The sequence below is a fragment of the Cyclopterus lumpus genome, chromosome 12 (genome assembly GCF_009769545.1).
Source record: "Cyclopterus lumpus isolate fCycLum1 chromosome 12, fCycLum1.pri, whole genome shotgun sequence".
NCBI classification, from domain to species: domain Eukaryota; kingdom Metazoa; phylum Chordata; class Actinopteri; order Perciformes; family Cyclopteridae; genus Cyclopterus; species Cyclopterus lumpus.
The window spans coordinates 11,040,749-11,068,519 of NC_046977.1; the positions used below are offsets into that span (position 1 = coordinate 11,040,749).

General features: G+C 40.9%; 1 protein-coding gene across 1 annotated transcript; it reads right to left on the bottom strand.

Annotated features, from left to right (window-relative positions):
• Positions 1 to 1,142: 1,142 nt before the first annotated feature.
• On the bottom strand, positions 1,143 to 27,271 carry LOC117740364 (NAD(P) transhydrogenase, mitochondrial-like). The gene is made up of 22 exons (XM_034546722.1): positions 27,201 to 27,271; positions 25,274 to 25,492; positions 21,541 to 21,770; positions 21,049 to 21,266; positions 20,733 to 20,820; positions 20,505 to 20,593; positions 20,107 to 20,294; positions 19,649 to 19,782; positions 19,368 to 19,559; positions 18,059 to 18,212; positions 16,651 to 16,812; positions 14,453 to 14,563; positions 12,503 to 12,648; positions 12,167 to 12,362; positions 11,408 to 11,641; positions 9,768 to 9,928; positions 9,179 to 9,358; positions 8,707 to 8,866; positions 6,450 to 6,531; positions 5,193 to 5,311; positions 4,557 to 4,672; positions 1,143 to 3,613 (listed from the first exon to the last, which is right to left on the bottom strand). Exons 2-22 carry the CDS (start codon positions 25,428 to 25,430, stop codon positions 3,464 to 3,466), a joined length of 3,267 nt encoding a protein of 1,088 aa, XP_034402613.1. The 5' UTR covers positions 25,431 to 25,492; positions 27,201 to 27,271; the 3' UTR covers positions 1,143 to 3,463.
• Between the last annotated feature and the right edge of the window lie 500 nt (positions 27,272 to 27,771).

The following is a 27,771-nucleotide window of genomic DNA, read 5'->3' on the forward strand; positions in this document are numbered from 1 at the left end:
GCAAGAAGTGCATTTTATGAATATGGATGAAGAAAATGTGTTTAACTCACGCAGGTAACATTTCAGACGGATGATGCACATGAATAAGTCATTCCTCAATCACTATCGCGGCATCTCGCCTCTGCTGTGGGAGTGACAGTTCCCTTTAGATCTCCTCCAGTCTGAGAGCAGATAACAAGCCTGTCTGAGTGCTACTTGTTGCAGGATGAAGCCGCCCTCATTGCACACACACATGCAATCCCCATCTTCATGAATCTATCCGCCGTCTAATCTCTTCTATATCCGCAGGCACCACTCCCCTTCTAAAGGACCTCCAGTTCACTCTCCGCTGATGAATAGCAATCAAGTGCCGCTTGTAGGTGAAAATGTCACACAAACTGCTATTTACATTTCAGTTATTATCACAACCCTCATGACGGACTCATGCGATCCCACTCTGTGGCACAGGGGCACTTAGTAGAGGTTGAAGAGGTGGCTTTCCTCACCAGAGTGTGTGTCTTCTCCCCACGATCCCCCATTAAGACAGCGCTGTTGACGCTCATGGCTTCATTTTTCTGAATGGAAGAGATGCTCATTGCATGACACGGGTGGAAGGACGATAAAAATAAACCCACTTTAGCTGCCTAATGGAGTCTTTTGTTTTTCTGTTGAAGAAATTGCAGTTGTGCTGTCATCTTGACCTCTTCAGCTGCATATAATTTACATTTCAGTGTGCGAACATTTTTGGAGACAGCAACATGGCACTCTACAGAGGACACATTATCAGCCATCTTTTCTTCCTTCTACAGTTCAGATAATTGTGATCTTTCTGGCCAAAGACAATTTTTATCTTTTACACCCAGTGAGTAGCCTCAACTGTCTTTTAAAGCTCAATTAACAAAATGCTGACTGCTAGATTTTAAGAGCTAAAATTATTTTGCACAAATTGTTAACATTATTTGGCATGCGTACAAATATGGATACAACTCCTTCCCCTCATTGATCCTTTCAGGTAATACAAATATTTGAGTGTTCAACCCCAGCATTGCATCAAAGCTGTAGTAAACCTCGGGGGAAACCTTACAGATCGACTTGTTCATCATAAAGGAATTCATTTGCACCTTTAAGAGTGCGTCATGGAAGGAACGACAGCCTCAGGCAACTTCTAGTGTAAATAGAGGTTTATTAGGGATGAAAATGTTCCACAAACAAAAGGAGAACACATTCACAGTACTTTTCATCTCCCCAACACGGTGCACTGAAGCATTGTACAACCTCAAAACTCCATTTGTGGCTTTGCACACATGATGCCTCTTTACAAAAATACTTCCTTAAGACAAAAAAGGTAAGGGCATAAGGGGGGGGGGGGGGGGGGGGGGGGGGGAAATTGACAAAACTCTCCATCCATTTGATCATTACCTCAAAAATGGCAACAGGCTACAACAAATATTAAGCAAAGTCTTAATTTAATAGTCCCTAAAGAATGCATTTGTGTAAATTGACCTGGAACAACAACAATAGCCCCTCATGAGCGCTAATGACATCAGCAGCTCTACACTTGCATAACATACAGTAAACTATGATGCAAACACAACACAGGAGGCAATTGGTCAAGTGTATGAATCATGAGAGCTGACTGGTTAAATTCAGGTGTGGATGGAAAATGACTGGTCCGTTAGACATCCTGGGGTAGTTTCAGTTGAACGTGACTGGTCAGATGAGGGTCCTCTGTAAAGTTATTGGTCTTTTTATGGAGAGGTAGGATAGTTGTCATGATCAATACATCAATAGGTCCCCGGATGAAACTATAACAACTAACGTCTTACATCACTTGTAGAGATTTTAAACTTCTAATTCATCTAATGGATCATGGTCATCAAAACTGTGAAAAGTAATAAAAGGATGGCAGCGATACAGCCTATTTAAAAATCAAACCTAAGTGTCTGGTGTTCTGGGGAGCTACTGTCGTTTTGTCAGTGATCTTTCAACACTTCTCAAGTGGTCAACAACTAATCCATTAATATTTGTGCCGTAGATTCTATCCAGATTGAGAGTAAAGGGGGGACATTATGGCAAATGTAAAAAAATGACCATTTTAATTTAGAAATGCTTAACAACAATATTGGAGAATCCACATATTCTGAAATGTGGCTAAAAATTGCATGAAGCAAGTGCAACGTTGCTTTCGACTCTTTGCACAACAGTCAGTTTAACATCTGGCCCTAGTTTACAAACAGTGATCCTTCATTTCCCTCTAGAAAAATAATGAGGACACACATATTGGAGTGGATGGAGCCACATTCACTTCAAAAACACAACAATCACCCTTCTTTACCGTAAAGGCCAAAGGCTAGCATCAATTGTACTGTAACATCAGAGCCACACAGGATGATGTGATGCACCTGGTTCAGAAACATCATTAAATCCATTCAGCCGTCAGAGCTACAAGAGGGTTTGTTTGGAGGAGTGGTTCAGTCTGTCCTTACATGACTGCTGTGGTGTCCTACTTCAAAATACGTCAGATCAATATAGTTTATTGCATCAAATGCTTGATAGAAGAAGTCTGAATGGCCCTTTAATCTTTTTGAAGCTGTGTGTGTGATGGCTGCACTCGAGGCAAAAGGGTGGAGGTCACAAGACACAAGTAAGTGAAAAGAAAAAAATCAAACAGCATGACTAGATTTCCGTCACTGACTATGGCTTCGAAAACGTGATTTCTAGGTTTATGATAATTATGAGACCGAATACAAAAATCTCTTAGTACCGTACAAAACTGAACGAACTTTACAAAAGTGTTGCACTATTCTGCTTTTTTTCTTTTTACTTTTACAGAAAAGATGAGACATGAGGATGTCAGCAAATATACCCATCTGTATATAAAAAGGGAACACCAGATTACATTGCGATAACAAAAGAAAATTGGGGGAAACAGTTAACAGTGTGGAAAAACATTAGTGTTCAACTCTCATACCTTTCTCTTGGGTTTCGCCTTCATATCTCTGCTTTTGTTCCTTTTTAAATTACAGTTCATCTAAAAATGCTTCAATCAACTATTGACTAGTTCCTAAAACATCATAACGGTGAAATTTAACTTGTCTGCATCTACATTTCTGATTGTTTTTTTACATTAATATAAGTGTCTATAAGAAAGATGACAGTCGGTTGCTCCCCAGACTACATGCACAGTTGACGCATCCTTCCTTTAATATCTAGAAATAAATGTCATGCCTGTAAATTTGTACAATATCTGCAAAGCTTGGCTCCTATTGCACAAGCGTTTCCTTTTCCAGCAAACATTGTAATTTCTTATATTTATAGATGTAAGGAAGGGTGAGCCAAACACTTTTATATCATCTTTGCTCAATTGGCGGAGTTCACAATCGGACAAAGATCATCTTGACGTGGAGATATTTTTTGGAACAACATTGACTCATCGTCATCCACCTTCCTCGCGCCATGTGTGCTCTTAGTGGAGGCGTCCGCCTTACTCGTTCTGGGACTCGCGGACTTTGGCTTGCAGGGCATCACAAGTCTTCTTGGCGTCGCCGAGCAACATTGCAGTGTTGGGCTTGTAGAAGATGGGGTTGTCAACAGCTGCGTATCCCACACCCAGGGAACGTTTCATCACAACCACCTAGAGCCAGGAGATATAGTCACGTGCACGTTAGCCTCCAATTGGAAGATTAGATGTGAAAATACTAAAGAAGTCATTAAAAAATATTTGTGTGTGAGTGTGTGTGTGTGTGGGGGGGGGCTTTCTGCTTAAAAACTATGGCAACTTTTCTAATGAAAAAAAAACTAATTTCCTTGGTCCCTCCCATTATCCCCTCCTCTAGAGATCGAAGTGGGATGTTTGCAATTTAAAAAGTCACTCACAGCTGCTGTATTTAACAATATTGTTTTCGTTAAAGAAATTCTGCTCACGAATCAGTATATCGGATTAAATTATAACGTGAAAGTTTGGTTTGGACGACATTAATTCAATAAAGATGTATTTACTTCAACATGCAAAAGTAGTTTGTCAGTGTGTGTTTGCACATGACTCATGCATGAGCACTTATGAATGACCAGTCAGAAGGATTTGTGCAATTCTTCTGTAAAAACATTTTTTGGTTTTCTTTGTGCGTTTTTATCTGCGCACCTGTATGCGTGTCTCTTTGAGCATCCGTATTAGCGTGTGTGGTTAGGTGGAATGTCCACTTTGATTTCCCCAGAGGAAAGTGTGTGGAAACAAGTGGGAGTGCTGTATAAATCCCAGATCTCGGATCAGTGCCAGTGGGATGCTCCGAATGTCGTCATTCCACAGCGACACAGTCACCACTAATGGGATCAGCATGGGACTGCACCTGGAACTGTAACAATCTGCCTCCATGTATGTGTGTGTGTGTGTGTGTGTGTGTGTGTCAATGTGAGTATGTTTGTGTGCTTTCAATTGGGAGGCCCCTCTATGGGTGTAGACTCCAACATTCAGTTGTAGCGATAAAAAGCAGTCCAGTTGTTGTGAAATCCATTCGTCTTCATCTTTTTGGGCTTCAGGGCAACCTCATTATCAAACATACATGTACCAGATGTCTCACCTGCTTAGACTTCCAGACCTCCAGCACAGGCATACCCGCAATGATAGAGTTGGGATCTTCCTGGGAGGCTGAGTTTACCGTGTCATTGGCACCGATCACCAGGACCAGGTCCGTTTCTGATTGGGCAACAAATACAATTTTTTAATTTCTGGTTGAATTACTGTAGTCTAGCTGTGAGGTTGCCAGGTGACCAGCGGAGACTCCAGGAAGTTGTTGCCAAGAAATATTTTGTACCTTCTAAATTTCCCATAAAACCATCAATTGTCATTTTAACACCTTGTCTCGATATGTGAACAAACAAGATAAACAGCGCAATAAGTGAGCTTTAGAGGTGCGGGTCAGCAGATTTCTGTATTTATATTCTTTACTGAGCCAACCGTCTCCAGCTTCTAATCATAAAAACAAGAGCGGTACGGATCTTCTCATTAAACTCTCTGCAACAAAAGTGAATAAGTGCATCTCCTCAAATGGGAAACTAGTTATTTAACGCCCTATTTTTAACTGCCAAGTACCTTCCCTGACACACTCAAAAGCTGCAACACAAATCAAACAAGTTGGGTCACAATCATGAGTTGGTTAGGAAATTCATGGCAGGTACGGCATGGATAGTAAAAGACAGAAAGGACTGGATCCTACCAGAGAAGTCTTCATTAATCTCTTCCATCTCCAGGACCATATCGTACGGGACACCAGCTTCAGCCAACAGCACATTGAGCTGACCAGGCATACGCCCGGCCACAGGGTGAATACCAAACCTGTGAAAACAAAATTATGTAATGAGTACTTTAAAACAGTCACTGCTCACCGTAAACTATAACCTCACTTTCTTAAATCAAGTGAGATGGGATCTAAATTAATACAGTTGGGCAGAAAAAGAGACAATACGATGTGTGTGTGTTAGTATACATAGCTCTCAAACTCAATTAACCATGTCATGTAATCAGGGCACTAAATTAACACCAGCCACTGAATTCCAGCAGTTGGCTTTCTGACAGAACACCATTTGGAGATTTTAAATTATTTTCTGAATTATTTATTCAGAATTTTTTCTGGGATCTATTTGCAACCGTGGCTGCCGACTGAAAAGTAATTTTCTGCCCTTCATGTAATGCCGTTAAGACGACATGTTAAAAGACATATTGGAAGACGCACAGGTTTTGGTCTTGCAGAGAAGCAAAAGTGTGCTTCGCTTCCAGACTTCATAATGTCAATATTCTGTAGTGTAAAAGGAAGAGGAATAAAACGGCACATGGTTCCTCCAGGCCGAGGGAGAGGTGCAGAGGGATTACGCAGGCAGGTATGAAGAGTAAGAATACAAGAATTTAAGAGGGCACATTCAAGTACAGAACAGAGGGAAAAAAAGAGAGAAGGAGTAAGACATCAGGGTAAAGGCTTGTTCTCTGACCACCCACTTTCCACTAATCAAGTACAAATGCTCTAAGTAGCAGCAGCTGCCACAGCCAGGATCAAACGACTGCGGCAGGACAATTACACATGCTGTACCTTGTCCTTCCTCTCATTCACGTTTCCTTTTCCCTCATTCTTTCTTTGCACACAGGTCTCTTCCTATCTGTCCATCTCCTAGTCATCAAGCTCAAAACCACAACTCTTCTTTTATGTCCTCCACAGCTCAGTTTACATCTTAGATTGGGTAAAAGTGTTTGACTTTAATTCCTTGCATCCTTAATCTACATCTATATTGTTTTATCCATCTACATCTATATCCATCTCGCTATCGATCTGTCTAAATTACAATTGACTGTTGATGAACATGTCTTACAGTACTCTTGTTTGCCTAAGATACAATGGTTACTGTAGTTTATTTTGCAGAATTCAATAATTGCACATTTAATCTGTAGAGGAGTTAGTTTTATCACCCCTTTACCCCTTTACCTGACTCTCTTGCCAGCACCTTGAAGCATCTTCACCAACTCAGCAATGGGGTACTGGGCCTTTGCAGCACAAAGTCCATAACCTGAAAGACAGTTTTAAAAAAACAAGAAACAATTAGCTGATATTAAAGCAGAGTATGGTCTACCCGGCTTTTAACATGTATACAAGTCTCTTTAACATGCCAACTAGACAAAAGCACACAGTTTGTGAAAAGCAGCACTTAAACAAATAATCAGTCATCTGTGGTCGGCAGCAGTCTGACTGACAGCTGATGTGAACGATAGAAAGTAACGTTAATCTGGAAAAACCAAGTACCAAAGCGCTTTAGTAAAGATTTACCCAACGGAGGAGCCTTTGAGTAAACATTAAACATGCTCTGCACTGTGGCCCCACTCCTCGACCGCCTCCTTTCCAACTTTAATTGAATTTAATAACTATGCCATCGCTGAGAGTACCAGATGATCAGTTGAATGATAACACACAAAAAAGTGCTTCACAAATACATATGTATTTCAATTAACCATTTCCTATAACTGTGATACTTTAAATATTAAACATTCAAATTAAATACACACATATATAAATCAGGTTATTTGCCTCCTAGTAGAGAGCTGGCACTGATTTCTGTACACAGGATGTGTTTTTTCTCCAAGCCTTCGTGTTTAATATTGCTAGTGTGTGCGAGACTTGATTTTTATCACACCGTCACAAACACATGTCAAACGGTCCAGTGGTGTTTACTAGCCTTGTCACAACAACCAGTCAGAAACGTGTCTCGTTACATCAGGCCAGTCAGACTGACAAGGTTTCAAATTCAGCGTAGAGAAAGGAAAAATTACTTTTTACAATTTAATGGTTTTGCTCTCTCCATCAAAGTTATTTAATTCCTTGTGCTTCCAATATTCTCTGGGGAGTTTCTCCTATAAGAAAAACAAGTGGGCCCAGGCCATGCGGAGATGTGCCAGACGAAGCCAGGAAAACACTTATGTTTATCAGGCCGAGTCTTAACAGTTTCCACAGATGTCAATCAGGCAAAGTGACTGTGACGGCTCCAATTAGAGAGACTGGTCAGAAAGGAAACAAGGGGACTGGGTAGCAATACTAGCTGGCTACAACTGACCGATGTCTTTCAAATCGCTCCATTCATAAAGTTACTTTGACAGGTTATGTTTCGATTGTTTCTACATTTATTCTAATCCTGACATTTCACTCGTTTATGTCTTTCTATAATTTTCCAAAGAAAGATCTGGCATGTTGTTATTCGTCTCATTTGTAGACATTTGGAGAAAAGCATACACAAAAAAAAAAAGTTTGCATATTCGCCCTTTCATTTCTCCCACCCCTTCCAACAAAAATGTCTTTGGCCTGGTTTTGTTTTCAGCTGTCAGATGTGTTCCTCTTAGTCTTCTATTCATCTAAAAAAGTAAGAAAAATCTACATTGAATGCTGCTACATTGATCACTTCTTCTCAACCATATGACCACTTTAAATCTTGTAAATTGCAAGGGTTTCCTCTGAAGACTCATTTTTTGTATATAGGAACTCAGCAGTGTGACTGGAATCACCAATTTGCAGGCTGGATGCCTTTAGTCTGTGTTTACATGTACCCACGTGAGTAAAACAACTCTTGGAACAGTCTGGCGAGGGGAGCGAGGCATCACCGGGCCACACAATGATGTTTTAGCACAGCAGCACCAAGGACCATCACAATAGTCAAAGTGGGAGGTTCAGAAACATATTTATAAATCAAATATTGAAAACATGTCAAACGAAGAAAAGCATGTACCTGGACCAAAAGGTTGAACCCCGAGCTCTAACCCACCTAAAAATGAACTAGAAGGCAATTTTGAAAGTAGCGTTTGAATTGTCAACATAAGCCAAGCATACCCTCATTTCATCTAATTTTCCCTTGACCTTGCATATATATGCCGCACTGTAGAATGTCTATTTACCTGGGACTGACGACCACACAGAAACCTTGGGTGTGTGTGTGGCCACTCTACCATGACTTGTCAATTAGCCTAGCAAAATGGTGATGTAACATGGGTCAAGAAAAGGTTAAATAAACAGAACACACACACACACACACACACACACACACACACACACTTCGCTAATACTGAAAAAAGAAAAAGAAAAGTGACTGGCAAAGTCAAAGAACCATGTTTTTCCACTCACGTACAAGACCCCCCCTCCATGTGTGTGTGCGGGGTTGTGTGTGTGCTGGTGCTTGTACTTGTGCGAGTGTGTGTCATACCTGGAGTGATGATTATGCTCTGAGCGTCTTTAATCATGTCGACGGTCTGGTCCACATTGACCTCAGTGTGTGTCCCTATGATCTCCATGGGTTTTCCTGTACCGGTGGAAGACGTGCCGTAGCCTCCCAAGATCACGTTAGCCAGTGAACGATTCATAGCCTGAGAGGGGAGAGAGATGTTTTGCAATTCCTTACATTATCTCTCGCCTTAACTTTATAGAATGTGTACAGCAAAATACAGCAATCATTAAAAAAATTAATTTCCTGAAAAAAGAAAAGAAAAAGGAAACCCCATATTTGTGACCATACAAGAGGGACTCTACTGTGGTAAAGTTAGAGACCCTCCTGGTGGAAAGAAGAGGAACAACTACATTAACTGCTGATCTACACAACACCTCAAATGCAACAGCAGTGTTGCTGAGATTCCAGGCAGCAGCTCTATGATGCAGGTTTTTAAATTGACTCCACTCACCACACACATAATATAGGACAGAATGGCTCCAGACGACCCAATGAGAGCTCCGACGATGGTCAGCAGGTTGTTGTTGAGCAGGAAGCCCTCGGCGCACAAGGCCCAGCCTGAGTAACTGTTCAGTACGGTGATCACCACCGGCATGTCAGCGCCTCCAATAGCTGCCGTCAAGGTTACACCCTGAAGGAGAGAAGAACACAGGGGAGGAGTTTCATCCACTGCTGTAGTCAGATTACGACGCAGCAGATGACCAGCTGCAAAGAGGAAAAGTGATCCTTCCATAGCAACTGGAACTAGCTATCTTAGAGATGTACTCCCTTGTTCTCCATCATATGTGCAGTTTATGTTTAACTACGGCCAACTGTAGTTATCAAAGCAGCGCCAAAATACAGGTGTGTGTGTGCGTGCATTTTTTTGGTGCACATCTGGTTAACATACTGTAGAGTTATTTTGTGAAGACACACACACACAATAAATTATACATTATATTGCAATCTAAAGATTGATGAAAGATACACTACTTTAAACTAATATTTTCCAGATGTTGCTATAAAGTGCAAAAACAGACCCTAGAAACACACACACACACCATGACAGCGGAGAGAGCAGAGACAGATCCGAGACAGGTGATGCCTGTGGTGTAACTGGGATCCAGCATGTATGGAATCATCCCACCAATACAGGCTGCCATAAGAGTGGCGTTCAGAGCATGACGACCAGGGAGCGCCAGGGGAGCGCTGCTCAGAACACCTACATGGAGAGAAGAGGGAGGGAGAGGCAGGATTTAATAAAGAATTTAAAATATAATACCACTAATAATTGCACATAAACACTTGTGTTTATGCATCAATCTGCTGTAACCTTAGTCTTAAAAAGGCATATGGAAACAGTGGGAAAAAAGCTTGTATAGCAGCACCACTTGAGACTTGTCATTAAGTGAATGTCATGTTCATGCATAATTTGCCCTCATGAAACACTTGCAGTCAACATAGAAATTACAGAGTGGCTGCTAGGACTGGTGCCAGCACATGAACCCAGTGAACACATTTTTTCTCCCTTTCCCCTTCACAGCAAACAGCAGTGGCTATGAAGCGTCAGACCTGCTCTTGTTGAGAACTACAGTTCGGCCAAGCTGACATTAAAAATACTTTTAATCCTGTAAAGAGTGAGATTCATTCACATTGACAATCGCAATATGTTCCTTTTATTTAAGCATGGGACAATATAAGAACCATTAACCTGGACAAAATAAGATTCACTCTATTATACCGATAATATTCAAAATAGGCTTAAAACTCTTTACTAAAGGTCCGATTAGGGTTTCCAGTAAATTGAAAAGAAACGCATGTTTTTATTGCATCACATCCTGTTTTGTGAAAAAATAAAATAAAACAATCTTAAACAAGGCAACTATAAATCAAAAAGGTCCTTCTGCAGGAATAAAGGAAACATGGACAATAGGAACATTGTGCAAGTCTGTTCTTTTGCATATGATAATTTCAGTATTATTATTTTTAAGTCAGGCTCTATTTTTCACTTCTCTAACATGATAAGACAAGATATCCACGGTTTATCCCAACAATTAAAACTTATTGTGAGCATTTTTTAAAATCCTATATTGTCCAATCCTTACTTTTAAATATTAAAGTGCAATATGATGTACAACTCACCTAACTTGTGATTATGGACTGGACAAAGAATCAAACGAGTAAAATATGTTAACAATTAATCAGGTAATGAAATAACTAGGATGTTGCAAATATAACATGAAATACTAAGTGATCATTATGGAATCATAAGATCATAAGGGCGAAGGCCTTCGCCCTATGTCAGCTGGGATAGGCTCCAGCGCCCCCGAGACCCTAATGAGGATAAGCGGTATTGAAAATGGATGGATGGATGGAAGATCATAAGGATGCGTAACACTCCAAAACATAAATATAAAAATATTATAAAATAAATATAAAAAGGAAAAAGAGAGCCACTACCAATCTAAGCCCCTATAAAGGGTTCGTCATGAAAAGTAACTCTTTTAAAAGAGTCAAATCTCAAATATATACAGGGCCACTTGCAGTTAAGGCTAACTCTGTCTACCCGTGTCATCAACTGTGCTTTTAAATACAATAAAAGCATTAATGTAGGTTCTGTCTGTGCATTAGCAGACTGGAAATGTAAACGTTTGCTCTGCAGGGAATATTAAGAATATACACACAACTGTACTTCTCTCACCTTGCAGCTTGCCATAAGCCACCAAAGAGCCACTGAAAGTGATTCCACCGATGTAGGTGCCGAGGTATGCGACTATCTTGGTGAGGTTGGCTGCAGGGTCTGTGGCAAAGTGGGGGTACTCGATCATGTATTCTGCCACACAGGTGAGCACGGCAGCCAGCCCCACCAAGCTGTGGAAGGCCGCCACCAGCTGGGGCAGGTCAGTGATCTGGATCTTCTTAGCAATGGCCAAGCCTAGAGGAGGAGAGAGAGATAACTAAATATTAAAGTGCAGTGGCCCTGAAAGACCCAAACAGTAATAACATGCAAATCACAAGCATATGCACACAAACTCTAGAGGATTGCTGGGAAGTGGGTCCATCTGAGGAACCAGGTGTTGAGGCCTGTTCGGGGAAATTCCATGTTTGTGAGTGGGTCTACGCTTTGTGTGTGCGTACACAGTCTGTGTGGACAGTGTAGTGTAGGTTTCCGCTTCATTACTGGAACAATTAGCATTTAAATGATCCAACTGCCCTGGATGAGTGAGAAAAGGTGAGCAATACATGCTGCGGACCATTTCGATAGACCGCCCTGAGTCAGGCGGGGAGTTAGTCATGTTGTGTTTGATGTAAACATCACAGGGATGAGTCTGCACTCTGCACACCTGCAGCTTAACCTGGCCAGGCTTGCATTACACACACAAACACCATTCTGCAAGTATAATAATCTAGTATATGCAAGTCTGCCATCTCCTTTAGATATGAATACATACTGACTCACCAGTAGTGCCACCTACAGCCATGGCTGCACTCATCTGTGCCAGGAGCTCTGGACTCGGTTTTAGGGCACCCAGAGTGGCAATGATCCCCCCTGCGACTCCCATCATACCCAACGCGTTACCCAGACGGGCTGTGCGCTGGTTGGAAAGGCCAGCCAGGGCACCGACGCAGCACAGACCCGAGCCCAGGTACATCATCTGGTTCAAGAAAGGCAGCGAATGGATGAAAAGGGGATTATAGACAATTGAGGGACCACAGGATGAGCAATTAGGCCAAATGATGTTCTTGGAAGGGGCTGTACTACATGTGGGGAAACATTTCAAACATCCTCTCGCACCTGTTCAATGTCGTATCCAGACTGTAGAGCCGCAGCGTAGCCACCGATAAAGACACCACCAGGAAGTAGATAAAGGTAGTTATGCTCTGGAGGATCAGTGGGACGCCTGAACATGTCCAACATCTTTTTAGTCACCAGGAAACCACCTGGGTGAAGAGACAGAGGAAATGAGTACATCTACACTTAGTGGTAATAAAATGGGTTTAAAAATCTGCTTTACGGAAGAAAACTGAGCTGTAATGTGACAACACTGTAAGGTGTTTAAGCAGGGATGTAAAGGCAAGGAGTGAAAGGCACCTGGACTACATGAACATCTATTTTTAGACAACAGGTGTTTTAGTCACTAGCTAAAAATTGTTGCCAAGCCCAATAACCAATGTTAGGAATTTAATGAGTCTACTTTATGTCAGTGTAAATATTTCAAGTACAAAACCTCAAGTGTCAAACCGGGACCAGACGCTGTCTCCCTGCTTTAAAAAGGAGGAGATCACATTTCCGTGTGCATGTCTCTCTTTTCCCTCCTGGCATTAGTGTAGCAACACGCACACGCACGCGCACACACACAGTGAATAAGAGGCTAGCACCCGTTTCTTACCAGTTCATGTCAATTTAGTCGTAGACTGTCCCGTTTAAAAAGCGTAACAAAATCTGACTAATATTATTGCTGACCAATCTGTGTCAATATATTAACATGAAGAAATGTTCATTATTTTAACAACGCAAAGCCACCACCACTCATTTCTTTTGGTCATTTAGTTTTTCAAACCGAGAAGGGAGCTGCTAACACTATATTTAGAAAGGATCCAAGAATAGAAGCAAATCAGCAACACTATCCAACGAGAGGCCTCAGAGTCTACAGACAGGCTAGCAGCTCCGTGAGGCTCTGCTGTACATACCAGTCACTTCCACACAGTGAGGCGTACAGCTTGTTAATTAGACACATGACTCAGATTGGCACTATTTATCAGCCTGGTGCAAAAACAGGAAAATATGGAATCTGATATTGCACATTGGGATTGTGAGAAACTGAACATATTTAGCTCAAGATATTCAACAGACTTAAGCTGTTTTCCATGTATTCCCACATCTTTTAGCTGCAGAGACACAAAAGGGAACAAGAAGCTACGGCCAGGGGACCTATTCCTCAAAACAGACAGAAATATGTCAAGGTCTGTTTTATTGGCGCTAAATTTTACTCGTGTTTCGTCTCAATCCATGGAATGTTTTTTTTCTCTGTTCCTGGGGGTTTATGGGTAATGCGGTAAACCACTTTGAAATGTGCGCGTAGAAAGAAACCCATGAAGAAGATAAAAAATGAAATTAGGTATGTCTATAAAGGTTGCGGTATTTCAGCATGCTTTCGTTGAGGGAAATCTAAAAGACTAATAGGTGGTTTGAACAGTACTGCCAGAAGAACCTAGAGGGCCCAAGCATTGTGGCAGGATTCACAGGCTTGCATTGAACTTAAAAAAAACGTTGTGGTGGCCAGCATCTCATACACAAACACTCAAAGAAGCTTAGGTGAATTTAAACTGATCAATTACGCAAGTTAACTATTAATTCGCATGCGTCAAAGTCTCGCTTGTTGTCTAGCCGAGAGCTAAGTGGAGAAATTAAAACAAATTCATGGCACAGCCCTGGAGGAACACGCCGTTTCCCAAGATTATTAAAGAGTGATGAGTATGATAATGACTCCAGGAACACTTGATCATTATAATGGAAATTATTAAGGGAACTAGCAGGGATGCATGCGTGTGGTCTAGGGCAGAGCCACCGACTTTGGTCTGAGCAGGTGGGTAGAGGGCAGCTGCAAAACTTGGTTCAAAAGCATGCTATTGTACAATCAATATAAAAACACTTCAATCTTCAGCCTGAGTTGATATTTCATTGGCTAAAGGTTGCTGTAACTGGCAGTGATCACGGAGAGGTGTCTATGTGCGGGTGACTCACCAGCAATGTTGACCGAGGAGATGAAGGCCGCCAGCACAGCCAGTGTCCCAGCAGTAGATGTTGGGGTGTAGGCGCCTCCCATCAGGGACAGACCACCCACAGCCGTCAGACCTGCAGAACCAGGACAGTGTAGCAGTCACGATCATCCACTTTCATAGTTCATTATACAGGACCATGAAACCTTTGGTGAAGATGTTACAAAAGCAATGTAGTCGGTAAAGAGTTTCCTAAAACAGCTTAATTTGTCTGCTTCTCACATTGGAAAAAAACAGAAAGATAGAAAGATTTTGTTTTGTTGTTTTGTTTAAAGAGAGGTGTGTGTTTACCAAAAAGAGGCTCCGGAAACCTTGATAACATCCATCCTGTAATGATTTACAGGCAGAAGGATGCACCAAGAGCCTGCATTTACACAGAATTGAGTTTGAGTGCAATTTATGTTGATTGACAGGTAATGCGTGTATGAATGCATGAAATCAATAGTGTTCGGGAGGATTTTAAAATGAGGCAACTGTGAAGGTTGACCCCCTCACTCGTCTCCTTGTTTTAGTTTCAAATGCTGCCGCCTAACATCATTGAACAACTTCGACAACAGAAATTTCCATTGAACATTCTTACCGTTTAAAAAGAGACAGAAAGGAAACCTGCAACGTTTGTTGGATAGGAGCATATTAAGAGGACAGCATTCACAAAAAACTTTCCAAACATTTCTAGTTTGGTTTCTAGCACAATAACACCTGCAATTGTGTCAGGATGCCACTGATGACCAATGTTCCTCCATAGTTGGCACAGATGCTAGTGACAGTCAGGTCAACTCATACATGCAACACTACCCATACATCTGATCTGTAATGTGGTTCTGTAATACAGTTACACTATATGACAGATCAAAGGCAAGCCTGGCCACCAACATTAATAAATTAGCCAGAAAGAAAGCAAATAGGCATCAGTGCACACACACACCACATACTGGTGGGCCAACGTTGCTGTGACAAACATCAGCTACAGGCAGTGTGACAGTGAATCAGTGCTCTCAAGTAGATTAAAGCATTTCTATCAGACACCAGATATGAAGATGTGCCTCAATGAGCCACCGGATACGAGGCCAGTGGCTGAAGATTTCAAGAGGACCCACCAGTCTGTCACTACTGGTTGTAATACTATAATCTCCACATGAAGAATACAACTGTCCCTTCCTCAAACCCTAAATTCCAATACGATTCCCTAATGTCTGAGTGATTGTGTGCGTATGTGTGTGACTTTACGATGGCTGGCACAACAACAACAGAGTTATGTTGGTCTCACTGTTTCCATAACCACAGTCAGTCACTGACAGAAAGAAAAATAAATTATAAAATAATAATGGAACACCAAATATGAATGGAAAATATCAACAGGAATAAAAAAGGACGGATGGAGGGCCGGCAGAGTTCATTTTAAGGTTTTTGTCTACTCTGTGTAATCATTTTTGGAATTCTCTGTCTCATAATCTAATGACATTCAGTGATTATATTTGACAAATTAAACATATTGTAAACTTCAGGAAGACAAAACATGGCAGAAAATAAAAGCGCAAAAGACCCAGAAGAACAAGTGTGAAGATGTGAAAATAGATTATAGATGCAAGTAATAACATTTTTAAAAAAGTAAAAGGGTCTCTTAGTTGTTGCACCCTTAGCTCCACAATGGAGCTCTCATGTCCGGCTGTGTGCACAACTAAACGAGGAATGACTTCACTGACCCTCAAAGATCACCGACTGTGTGTTACTTCCTACCCCAGTGTGGGTTTAAAGTGTGATCAAAGCAACAAGAACACACACATGCACTTACCTCTCTAACCTCTTAACCCCTCAGTGTTAAATTGCAGCCGCCAATCAGGAAACAATCTTTTAAGTTTTTATTTGGACTCTGAAAAGCAACCGCGTGGCTGCAGAAAAACCTGCTGGACTGAAAGGTGTCGCGTTTGATCTCCTTGCTTGGTCTTAATAATATGCTAGAATGTGTTTTTGCACCATGCGTTAAAATTCAGTGGCGTTTTGTTGTTTATTTACTGTCCTATTGGTATAAAGATTAGTGTAACAATTAATCTGTCTATAGATTTCATATTGTTCAGCCCTACCTTGTGCCCGACGGTAGCAGTGGTGTAGTACTGGATTGCATTATACTGAAAGGTGTTTGTAAAAGATCCAAACACAACCAACCTGAGATGGCGTTGGTGACGGACATGAGTGGAGAGTGCAGAGCAGGAGTGACTCCCCACACCGTGTGGTATCCCACAATGCCGGCCAGGCCGAAGGTGGTGACGATCTGAGTGAAGGCGGCGTTAGGAGCTGCCAGACCCAGACCCAGTAGGGTGGCAGCACCTGGTTAAAGAAAAATAAAAAAGAGCTACAGTAAAAAACTAGAGATTACCTGAACAGTATATATGGGGGAAGATTCTGTGAAAATAATGTAATTGATAATTAACATGTAGCGAACATTATATTTAGAACAATAAAACCCATCATTGGTCCCCAACTCTTTTACCGTATGACTTCATAACACAAGGTAACCTCCACTAGCAACCCTTTGTCCCAGGTTGAATATGCATGCACTGTGAGCCCAAAGTGAGGACAGAATACAAAAAAAAGGCAGAACTAGAAATTCATATATATATATATATATATATATATATATATATATATATATATATATATATATATATATATATATATATATATATATATATATATATATATATATATATATATATATATATATATATATATATATATATATATATATATATATATATATAAAAAAACACTATTCTTTCCCATCTTGTTATCATCTTTCTTCACCACTTATCTAACAGTGACAGCTTAATTTGTATAAATGAGCGTTGGATAGAGTGTATTTCCACAACTATTGGCACATTTTCTTTGACGGCAAGATGTGGGAGGCACTTGACCACCCATGAGGTCCTTATTTCCCGTTACTTCCACAGACAGGTATAATTATCAGTCCAAGAGCAATTTGTCTTGTGGAATAAAAGCTATCCGTGACCATGGCAGTCAATCTAAAATTTAAATGACTACATTACATGCCCCAAAAAAAACACAACAAAAAAACACATGTAACCAGCTTGAAGCAAGTTCACTTAAAAAAAAAAAAAAAAAAAAGCAGCTAAAACCAGCAGCTGTGTGTTAGTATTAAATAGGAAACTACTAGAGCACCTAAACAGTTAATGTGTGAACCACATTAACTGCATGTGGCACACTTAACACACAGCGCTGTGTGGCACCATGGGAACCACTCACAACAGCACTACTTCAAACACACACACAGAGCGACACTATTTTTTACAATGCACACTTCCTGACACTAACAGGGTGTCTGTGAGTGTGAGTGTGTGTGTGTGTGTGTGTCACTTCTCGCCTCCTGTGCACATTCCAGCAGTGACCTAAAAAGCTGGTTATTAACCTATGCTTCACCTTCAGGCAGGACCTCAACCTCCCTTGAGACCCAATGTGGACAATTAACAAGAACAAGCCTTGTCAATGAGCAAGGTTCTCAGATATCGCATCTTCCTAACCAGAAAATCTAGATTTGATGGCACATTCAACCAACCTCCAGTGTACGCGCCAGCAGTAGTGAGTGTAGCCCTGAAGGGGGAGATTTGTGCAGCCTTCTCCTTCTGCTGTTCCTTGATGGATTTGGGTTTAGGAGGAGCTGCAACGGGCACATTGTTAGGCCGGGGAGCGGGGAACAGGATCTTTCCATTCTGGAGGTGACAAGAATTTAGACCGAGAAAGGTATGAGGTGGATGGGAGAAAGATGGGGAAAGAGAACAAACAGACGGTTCAATCAATCTTTCCTATCCACCATATTAATGGCTTGGCTTGTAGTTATCTACACTTTATTCCCTGATCTCATCACCTAATAGTATACAATGTCCTCGGTTGTATTCATAAATCTCTGAAACATTAGACCACACAGTCAAGATCAAAGTAAGAAAATGAATGACCAGTAAACACAGTAAGTAATATCTGCATTTCAGCCTCATTTGGGTTAACATGTTGTCAGATATGGGTCAAATTACCATCGGAATCTATTCGTTTACAACAACAAAAAAAGAATACCGCTTGATTGATTACAGCAAATATATTCTCCCATAATGTAGCAATGAGCTATGATTTAAGAATTGTAAATAATATGCATCCACAGAACTGAAAAAACATGGATATTGGTTTGACAAGTACTGATATCCACATTCGGGAGATAAAAATCTTTTCTTTTTGCATCAACACATAACATAAAAAAAAACATTTTGATAAGATCCCTTAAAACTGCAGGTCTGTACTGATCAGGATATTTTAGAGTGGAAAAAATGATGTTTCTTAATTACCAAATAAAAATAAAATGTCCTCAGAAAAGTGAGGAAATTTAATCTGCTCAACATATAAATACAGGTACTAAAATGCACAAATAACAGAAAGGGAATAGACTAGCTGCTCTGGATTGCAATGCGTTTTAAGCTTATGGTTCTCCCTCAGGCAACATCATATGCGCTCTTATTATTTATCGGTTGATACATAAACCGATTATAGGATAGTTATGACGAGCCAAATCGAGGCCAATAACATCGGCGGGCCATTATTTTTTACGGCTCTAATGAACAATTAAATTAAATGGAGTTGTACATTACAAATAAATTATTGAGATGATGAATTTGTCCATGGATAAATTCAACTTTTTAATTCTAATGAATTAACAAATACTTGTTTAGAGACATTGTTGGGGACAAAGCGAGAAAAGAAAATATTGTTTTGTCTTATGGTGACATCTAGTGACTGTGAAAAGGACCTGCAGGACATTTTGAAGGATTTTATAAATGACTACATGCATCAGTTTTTTTTCTGTGCATGACATGTCGTACCTGCATGACAACGGAGCCCCTGATGACGTGATCCATGGTGCCGTAGTCAAACACCTCCTTGACATCAAGGAAAAAGTTCTCCTTGTCGGGGCTGATGGCCCGCATCAACTTAGTGATGTTGTTGGAGTACAGAGTGCTGGACTGTGTCGGCAAACGGCTGGGCAGGTCTGTGTAGCCGATATGGGTTACACCCTAAACAAAATAAATACATACAAATAAAATGAATTACAAGACAATTAACAAAAACAACTCTTTCATTTTGAGAGGGGATGTGAGCTGACCTTGTGTACCGACAGCTCTCCAGGTACTGTGGTCTCAATGTTTCCTCCGGCCTCAGCAGCCAAGTCCACCACCACTGACCCATCTTTCATGCTCTCTATCATTGGTTTGGTGATCAGGATGGGTGCACGCATTCCTACAATGTGGCAATGGAAACACAGACTGAGCCATTACACACTGGCCCAAGAAGAGAAACATAAAATCACCACAGCTACTGTGGACGCATGGCCAATGCAATGTACAAAAACTATTGAAACAAACAGAAATCATGGCACAAACGTGAAACTGTTGTAAAATAGGTTCATATTGCCAAGTTCTCTGACTACCTGGCCAGAACAAAAGTCCCTCACATTGTGTGATATTCCATGACCTTTCATTCGTTTGTGGCCAATGCGTCCTTTTTTTTTTACATTTACAGTTGGTGTGTATGCTGTGAGCGAGCCCGTGCTTTGGTCCATACCAGGGATCAGAGCAGTGGTGACAATAATATCCACCTCCAGACACTGCTTGGCAAACAGCTTCATCTCTGCCTCTATGAACTCCTTTGACATTTCCTTGGCATAGCCTCCCTGGCCATCTCCCGACTCCTCAATGTTCACCTCCAGCGGCTCTGCGCCCAGAGATTTAAACTGCTCCAAAGCTGCAGCTCTAAGAGAGGGAAGGAGAGGGGATTTCTCAGTCAGGTCGAAAGAGAATGTCTCTGCTTAGCGGGTAAGGCAAACAATACATCGTTTGTCTTTACAGCTGCACAGAGACCTGGGGTGAAATTCACAGATGTCTTTGTTAAAACAACGTAAGTGTGTTTGGCATTCAAGGAGTGTTTGTAACTCTTAAGATTTCAGTAACATCAAAACAAACCTGGTATCAAATCCTCTGACAATAGCTCCCATGGATCTGGCAGAACCAGCTGAAGCTAATCCAGCCACACCACCTCCAATGATCAGAACCTATTCACATACACAAAATAGTTGGGGTTGGCCCGTACAGTTATCTAGCATGTTAAAAATGGCATTCACACGTATGACAATACATCTATTCATTGACAATAAAATAAACTTTAAATGCAGAAACACTCGTACTACACACCTTTGCAGGTGGCACTTTCCCAGCTGCTGTGATTTGTCCAGTGAAAAAGCGACCAAAGTTATTAGCTGCCAACACAACTGCCTTATATCTGAAATGAAGGAGAGCACAATAACACAGGAAATTATACAATGAAGCATAAGCAATATCGATAAAAAAATAAGACCTGTAAGCATTTAACATGTCCACTCAAATATCATAACAGACATTGTATTTGTTAATATTTGAACATGCATAAAAGTGCAGTATGTCTCTTAGATAGACAGTAAATCCCATCAGTGAGTCGCAGTGCCCGTCCTTGAAGGTATCATGTACATACCCTGCGATGTTTGCCATGGAGCTCAGTGCATCGTAACCCTGGGCGATGGTGACTCGGGGCACCTGGTCCATAGCCAGGACTGTGGCCTTCTTCTGGGACAGCATGTCCATTAGCTCGGGGTTCTGAGCTGGGTAGATGAAGCTGATTAAAGTGGCCGCATCCTTCATCATCTCCACCTCATGGACACCCAGGTCAGGGTTGAAAATGGGAGCACGAACCTGGAAGCAGAGAGATTGATTGAACTAGAACAGGGCAAGATCTGTATATGGTAAAGTAAATGGTAGAATGTTATTCTAACACTTCAACCTTGGGGAGTTTGAGAAGCAGAGGGTGGGAAAGGATAAATAATGTGGTCTGTTTTCATTAAAAAAAATAAATAAATAAAAAAAGTCAGATTATGTGCAATAAAGCCACTGAATAACCCAAACCATATTTACCTCCTCATCCCTATCTGACCCATCATTCCCCCTCCACCTCCCACTTAAATCCTACCTTAACCAGCACATCAGATGCCAAGACATCTTTAATGTCTTTAATTGTTGCTCCGGCCTGGGTGTACTGTTCATCATGGAACTTTGAAGGCTCTCCGGCTCCGGTCTCCACGACGACGTTGAAGCCCTGTTTGATGAGCGCCTGCACACCAGTGGGAGAAATCGCCACACGACGTTCATTCTGGAAGATTTCTTTGGGGACACCGACTGTGAGTTGTTTGTATGCAATACCTGCAGAGGCAAAGAGAAGCAACACAAGAGTATGTGACATGAGTGAAAGTGGTCATATTAAATACATTTATTTAAAACATTCAAAAACAGGAACAACACACAGGATACCTTAGTTATTTTGTTGCTAAAATAGATCATAGCAGCTTTTCCCTTTTAAAAGTCAGGGCTTCATGATTTAAAACAAAGGAGGTAGTTAGATATTAAGAATACATTTTATTATATAACCATCACAACAGCACAGAGGAAAATACTCTTTCAGGCAGAAGTTTCAAGGAGAATTTCCTCAGGAAACGGCCATGAGCGCAGTTAAAACTGTGTTTACCATAAATACTGTACACACAATGGCCTTTGAAGGCAGACAGACATGGTCCGTGTCCAGCAACAGTAAGAGCCTACAGCAATGATCTTAGTGGCTCTTTGAAGATTGTATTTAGTGTATTAGAATGCAGATATTCTGGCATTGAAGGAAAAAGTACAACTGAGACTTATGGGAATGTCTTTAGTTTGGCAGGTATTTGGTTATAAATCAAAGTGAAATTTCACCCAAAAAGACCAGATGTTGTGCCAATATATTAGGTAGATGAATATTTATCACTGGATAACTTTGAACTGCTGCTGGCACAAGAAGAAGTCAGTGGGACCAAAGCCACTGTGCAAAATGTAATAGCAAACCACCATATTGTTCAATCAATATATTACAGTGTTCAAATAGTTTACCTGAACAACTGACATTGAAATCTGATTCAACATGTGCAAGAACACAAGGGAAGCTTATGAGAATTAAATTGTTAAAGCGAAGATACAAAAGATACAAACAAACTCAAGTGAGGAACAATGATTATGCCAATGACACTGAACTATTCATATTGTGTCTTGTATCTTGTATTCAGGTCTAGTGTCCAAGCAACAGTCAGGTCACATATGGTGTCGGCTCCTATGGAAAATTCCACTGCAGCACTTTCCCTGCGTCTCCTTGCCTATAAATAAACATGCAAGTCTCTCACCTGCGGTGGTGACCCGTCCTCTAACAACTTTGTTTTATGAAAAACGCAATTTTTTTTTAAATGGTTGGCAGCTATTGCTTTATAACATTTCTATAAACCAAGAGTCACCACATGCCACTGAATGCATCGTGTGCCCCATTTGTGTCTGCCAACAGATGTATCACGCACTTATTATCAATCGACGTTATTAGAGTCAGAGAGCTGGCTTGTCTATTATAGTATAACAACGCAGTTTAGATTAAGTTCAAACCCCAACAGATACTCCAGAACTAGCCACCATAACCCTGAAAATAGTGCAGCAGCAAACAAGCATTATCTTGTGTTTTGACCGTACATATGTGTACTTTTAAGAGCTGTTGAGGCGCTCACTATAGAGTTAACATGATCACGTATAAGCCTAAATAAAACATGCAAGACCACGAGGATACACTTACAATGCTGAATTTTAAGCAGAAAGAAATGCATGCAACACTTCTATTAGACCTCAAGGATACACATAATTACTATATTCATGTCCCACAAAAAGTATGTAGTGCTTGCAAGGTTTGAGAAGGCCAGTAACAGTCATTTTGTCCATGACATAGTTCACACCAATGCACTGTGTCAGTCTGTACTGTATGTTACAGGCTCCCTAGAGGTCAGAGCATAAGCACATTTATATGCAGTGTTCGTGGTGCCATCCTACACAAGCCAGGAAACTGATAGTTGTGTGTCCAGAATAGACGCTGCCAGATGTTACTGGCGCTTAGTGAACTGCAGGAATGTCAGCATGAACCAGGTCACTAGCAGCACCCCTCAACACCCACCTGCACATACAGAGAGCATCCGCACAATCATGACCCCAGCACACACACACACACAGATACATACGAAGCACCTGCAACCAGCTGGGACTGGCTTTCACCTTCTGCCAGGTCACTGGGTACAAAGTGAGGGCATGGAAAATGGAGAATATTGCTCAAAGTGACCTTGAGCTTCAAAGCAAATGCAGGTAGCAACATTTACCTTTACAATAAACAAGGGACTACCTTCTCCATAACAATTACAACGAAGAAATAATTTAAAAAGGAATAAGCATGCAAAGATAATAATGAATGAATTAATGGGTAGGGCCCTACTCTACAGCATATTTATGTCACAATGACAGATTTATTTCACCAGTTGCCAAGGCCACCGGTGACTTAAGCATACTTCTAATGCTGAATGGTACCATTGATGAGTGAATGAGTATGTTGCCACCTGCCACTAAAGGTACATGAGAATGCACACAAAGGGTACAGGTGGTGTTTTCATGTTGCTATCAGTAGTAAAACAAGCATCTATAAACCTCAACAGCTGGCTTACGTGTGTTTTACATTTAGAGTCCAACAGGAGAACAATAGGCCTGGTGTTCATGATATAAACCATGTCTTTTTGATATGATGATTTTATATTTGACAAGGCACATAATGCTCAAACATACAATTTTGAACCTGAACATTTTCTTTTGAAAGTTAGAAAAATGTATACCATGTGGCTGCTTTTTAAAACGTGTCGGTGCCATCATCCAGTTGTCACTTTGGAAAAATGACGCCAATAGAACAGTAGTAAACCAGAGAGGCAATTAAAGCTGCAATTAACGCTTATTCTAAAGATTTCTTTCTCTGGATTAATTATTTAAACATTAGTCTATAAAATGCCCTTCACATTCTTCCCCCCCCCCCAAAGTGAAAATGAAATAGTTTCCTCTGATTAACAGCGAAATCCCCCAAAAGATGAAATGTTCAATAATTTCATATATTTTAACCTGTGATGCTAGTTTTTATTTTGTTTTTCACAATTGTCACCTTTCTTGTCTTGTTGTTGTGTCTATTGTTTGCCTTTACCAAGTACCTTTTAAAATGCCCTAAAAATAAAATTTATTATTATTATTATTTTTTTTTTTTTTTAAAGGACAAAAGCAGAAAATCCTCAGAAAATGTCTGGCATTTTGAATTAAAAAAATATGAAGGCAAATCTTTTGAAAATATTTTAACCAATCAACTTTCTTGTATTCGACCGGACGACCAGCTTTAGAGGCGACCTTTCCTTTGCAGGTCCCTCTGCAGCTCTTGATGAGTGAGTCATCAAATGTGTAAAATTGGATTCATACATGGTAGCTGTCCACACAAGTAGCTGATGCTAATCTCGTTAGTTTATAGCTTGCCAAGCAAAGCAGGTATGCAGTAAATACATGAAATGTCCACGAACTGGCTAAATATCAAAATATTTACATTTGGAACCGTTTTATTTGCTCAAGGACGTCTGGAAAAGATGTTAATGTCACGTTCACACTGGGACAGTGTGTTACCATCACAGCCTCTGTGCTTTCTATGCATGTTGTACATAAGCTTCATGTTGTTATTGACCTTTTGTCACAATGTAATTTCCAGTAGTAGTTTGTGTGATCTCAGTGGATATCCTTCATTACAACTAAAATCTCAGTTTTGTGTAAAGTGCGATGTGTGTATAGTGTCTCACCGGGACTACTGGCACATCGTCCGAGAGCTTGATGGGTCCGGAAAAAGCGAAGGCATGACGCTTTGATAGCACCGCCGCTCTGCAGCTTTACACAGGAAACTCCGCTGAAGACAGGGGTCGAGCAGCTGGCCGCCACAACACGTAGGAGGCTCGCCATGGTGCACACACACCCGACACTAACACACTAGGAGGAGCTCAACAGGACAGACAACACCCCTCCTAGGGAAGAGACAATAGAAAGATAAGGGCACCAGCAGACAGAGGGGGGTTATGGGTAAAGAAGAGGATCAAAATACTGCAAAGTTGTGCTCACACATCACAGCATTATGTCCTACGCGGTTCCCTTGTAGAGCAAACATACGCTTATATAGGACGCGGACGGACGCACGGACACACGGACACACGGACACACGGACACACGGACACACACACACACACACACACACACACACACACACACACACACATCTGTAAATTAACAAAATCAAGTGCAACCTCCGCCACTTCTTTAAATCAGAGCCTACAGAATGACTAAGGCAGTAGACGGCATGAGGGACACATCATGTGGGACACAGCTTGTTGACTTTAAAAAGGAGATAACAGAACTGGGATAGCTTAGCTGATGTGGTAGGGTTAAACTAGAATAAACTGGCAAGAAAGAGTAAAGAGGGTGTTTTAGTTAAAAGGTCAAAAACACACAACAATGAGGAGGAAACTTAAACCTGAAAAGTATAAAGACCACAACTCATTAGTGCTAAAAACAAGAGCGGAAATTGTGAGACAATAAATCGAAGTAACGTCATAATAATTAATTATTGCTTCAGTCATTTATCAAGGTAAAATGTCATTTTCTGGTTCCATCATGTCCAACAGAAGAATTGCTGCCTTTCTCCTTTTGTGTCCGTGCAAATTGAATATCTTTGAGCATTTTAGTATTTTCCTGGTACCTACTTAACTTTAATGTAGTTGAGTCAAAGGATCAACATAGCATTGCTTCCACTTCATGTAAAAGAATCAAAAAGGGCAAAGCACAAAGTAGGTCTCGTCTCTTTTATATGTAGGTTGTCAGTTATGTCATGCCAACTATATTTAGTGATTTAGGGTTAATTTTACAGAAATAGTTCAAGAGAGTCCAGGCCTGATTCAAATTAATTTGTTTTGTCCAACCAACAACCAATAATCAAAATGTATTCAATTTAACATGAAAGAAAACAAAAGAATCGGCACATTTTTACATTTGAGAAACAAGAAGAAAAAAAGATCGGTTTGTAGAGCAGTCCGGATTTAACACCATTATTGATTTCTCACAGTGCAGCTGCAGCCTGGCTGTGTTGCGTTCAGGACTCTTAAGTCATGACAGAATAAACTAAAGCTACCACGTCATCTCAAACAGTATGGCGATCTTTTAAAAAAACAAAAACGCACAGATGCAGTTCATTATTTGATATACAGTAAGCTCATAAAAGGTATGAACACGGAAACACATTGCAAACGTCACGTGCTTTGTCCGGAATCCGCTCGGGACTTGAACGTCTCTCGAGCTAACGGCTTCTTTAACGTTGATGACCCGATAAATGACCAATGAACCAACGGCTTCATCTGGCGACACTGCCTCACAACTGTGTGTCGTTCACAAACCCCAACGCGTAACACTGGGGGATTCAATGTGTTTTTTTGGTGCTCATTGCAGATTATCTGAGTCCCAGATGAACATGAGTATTATTCCTGCCACTTTTCTCCTTTTGTCTGCAACATTTAGCTGGGGCTGAGAGCTAACGTCGGCTAGCTAGCGCTCTAGCCGCCAGGTGTGAATACACACGTCTCGTAAAATGAAGTGTGACTCAAAACACCACCGACACGCGCACAGAAAAATGCACAACGAAACAAATGCACAGGGAAAAGGGTAGCGGCAGACAACTCGACTGACCTTTGCCAATAGTCCTGGCTCTGTGCAACAGAGGCGAACTCTTCCGTCGACCCGGAAGATGTCTGCTGACCGCGGCCGAGCGAGGACTTTTATTGGATGATATGAGATGATGCAGCAGAGGTTATGCGAGGACTTTTGATGTGCTTTCCATGACGATTCATTCATTGGCCTAATGTGGTTTGAATACGGTTTTACCAACATGTAACCCAATATGTTATCAATTGAGAGTAACATTAAGGTTCATATTGTATTATTAGTATCCTTAACATTATCAGTTCCAGGTTAATTTATGTAGACATTTTGTTTAAACCCCTTTGCGGGAAGCATATGCACAAGTCAATTTATAAATGCAAAACCAATGCAAATGCATGGGCAATGATGAATAAATTTATTAATGAGCATCACATATACGTGTATTCTTTATCCCGAAATGGCGTCCCAAAATCACGGCCACACTGAAGGTGCAACTCGGTATACTTCCACTAAGGGGCGCTCTTTTACCATGTTATATATGCATCGCATTGTGGGGATTGTCTTTTTTTAAATCTTTTTTTTATGATTTATTTTTCTT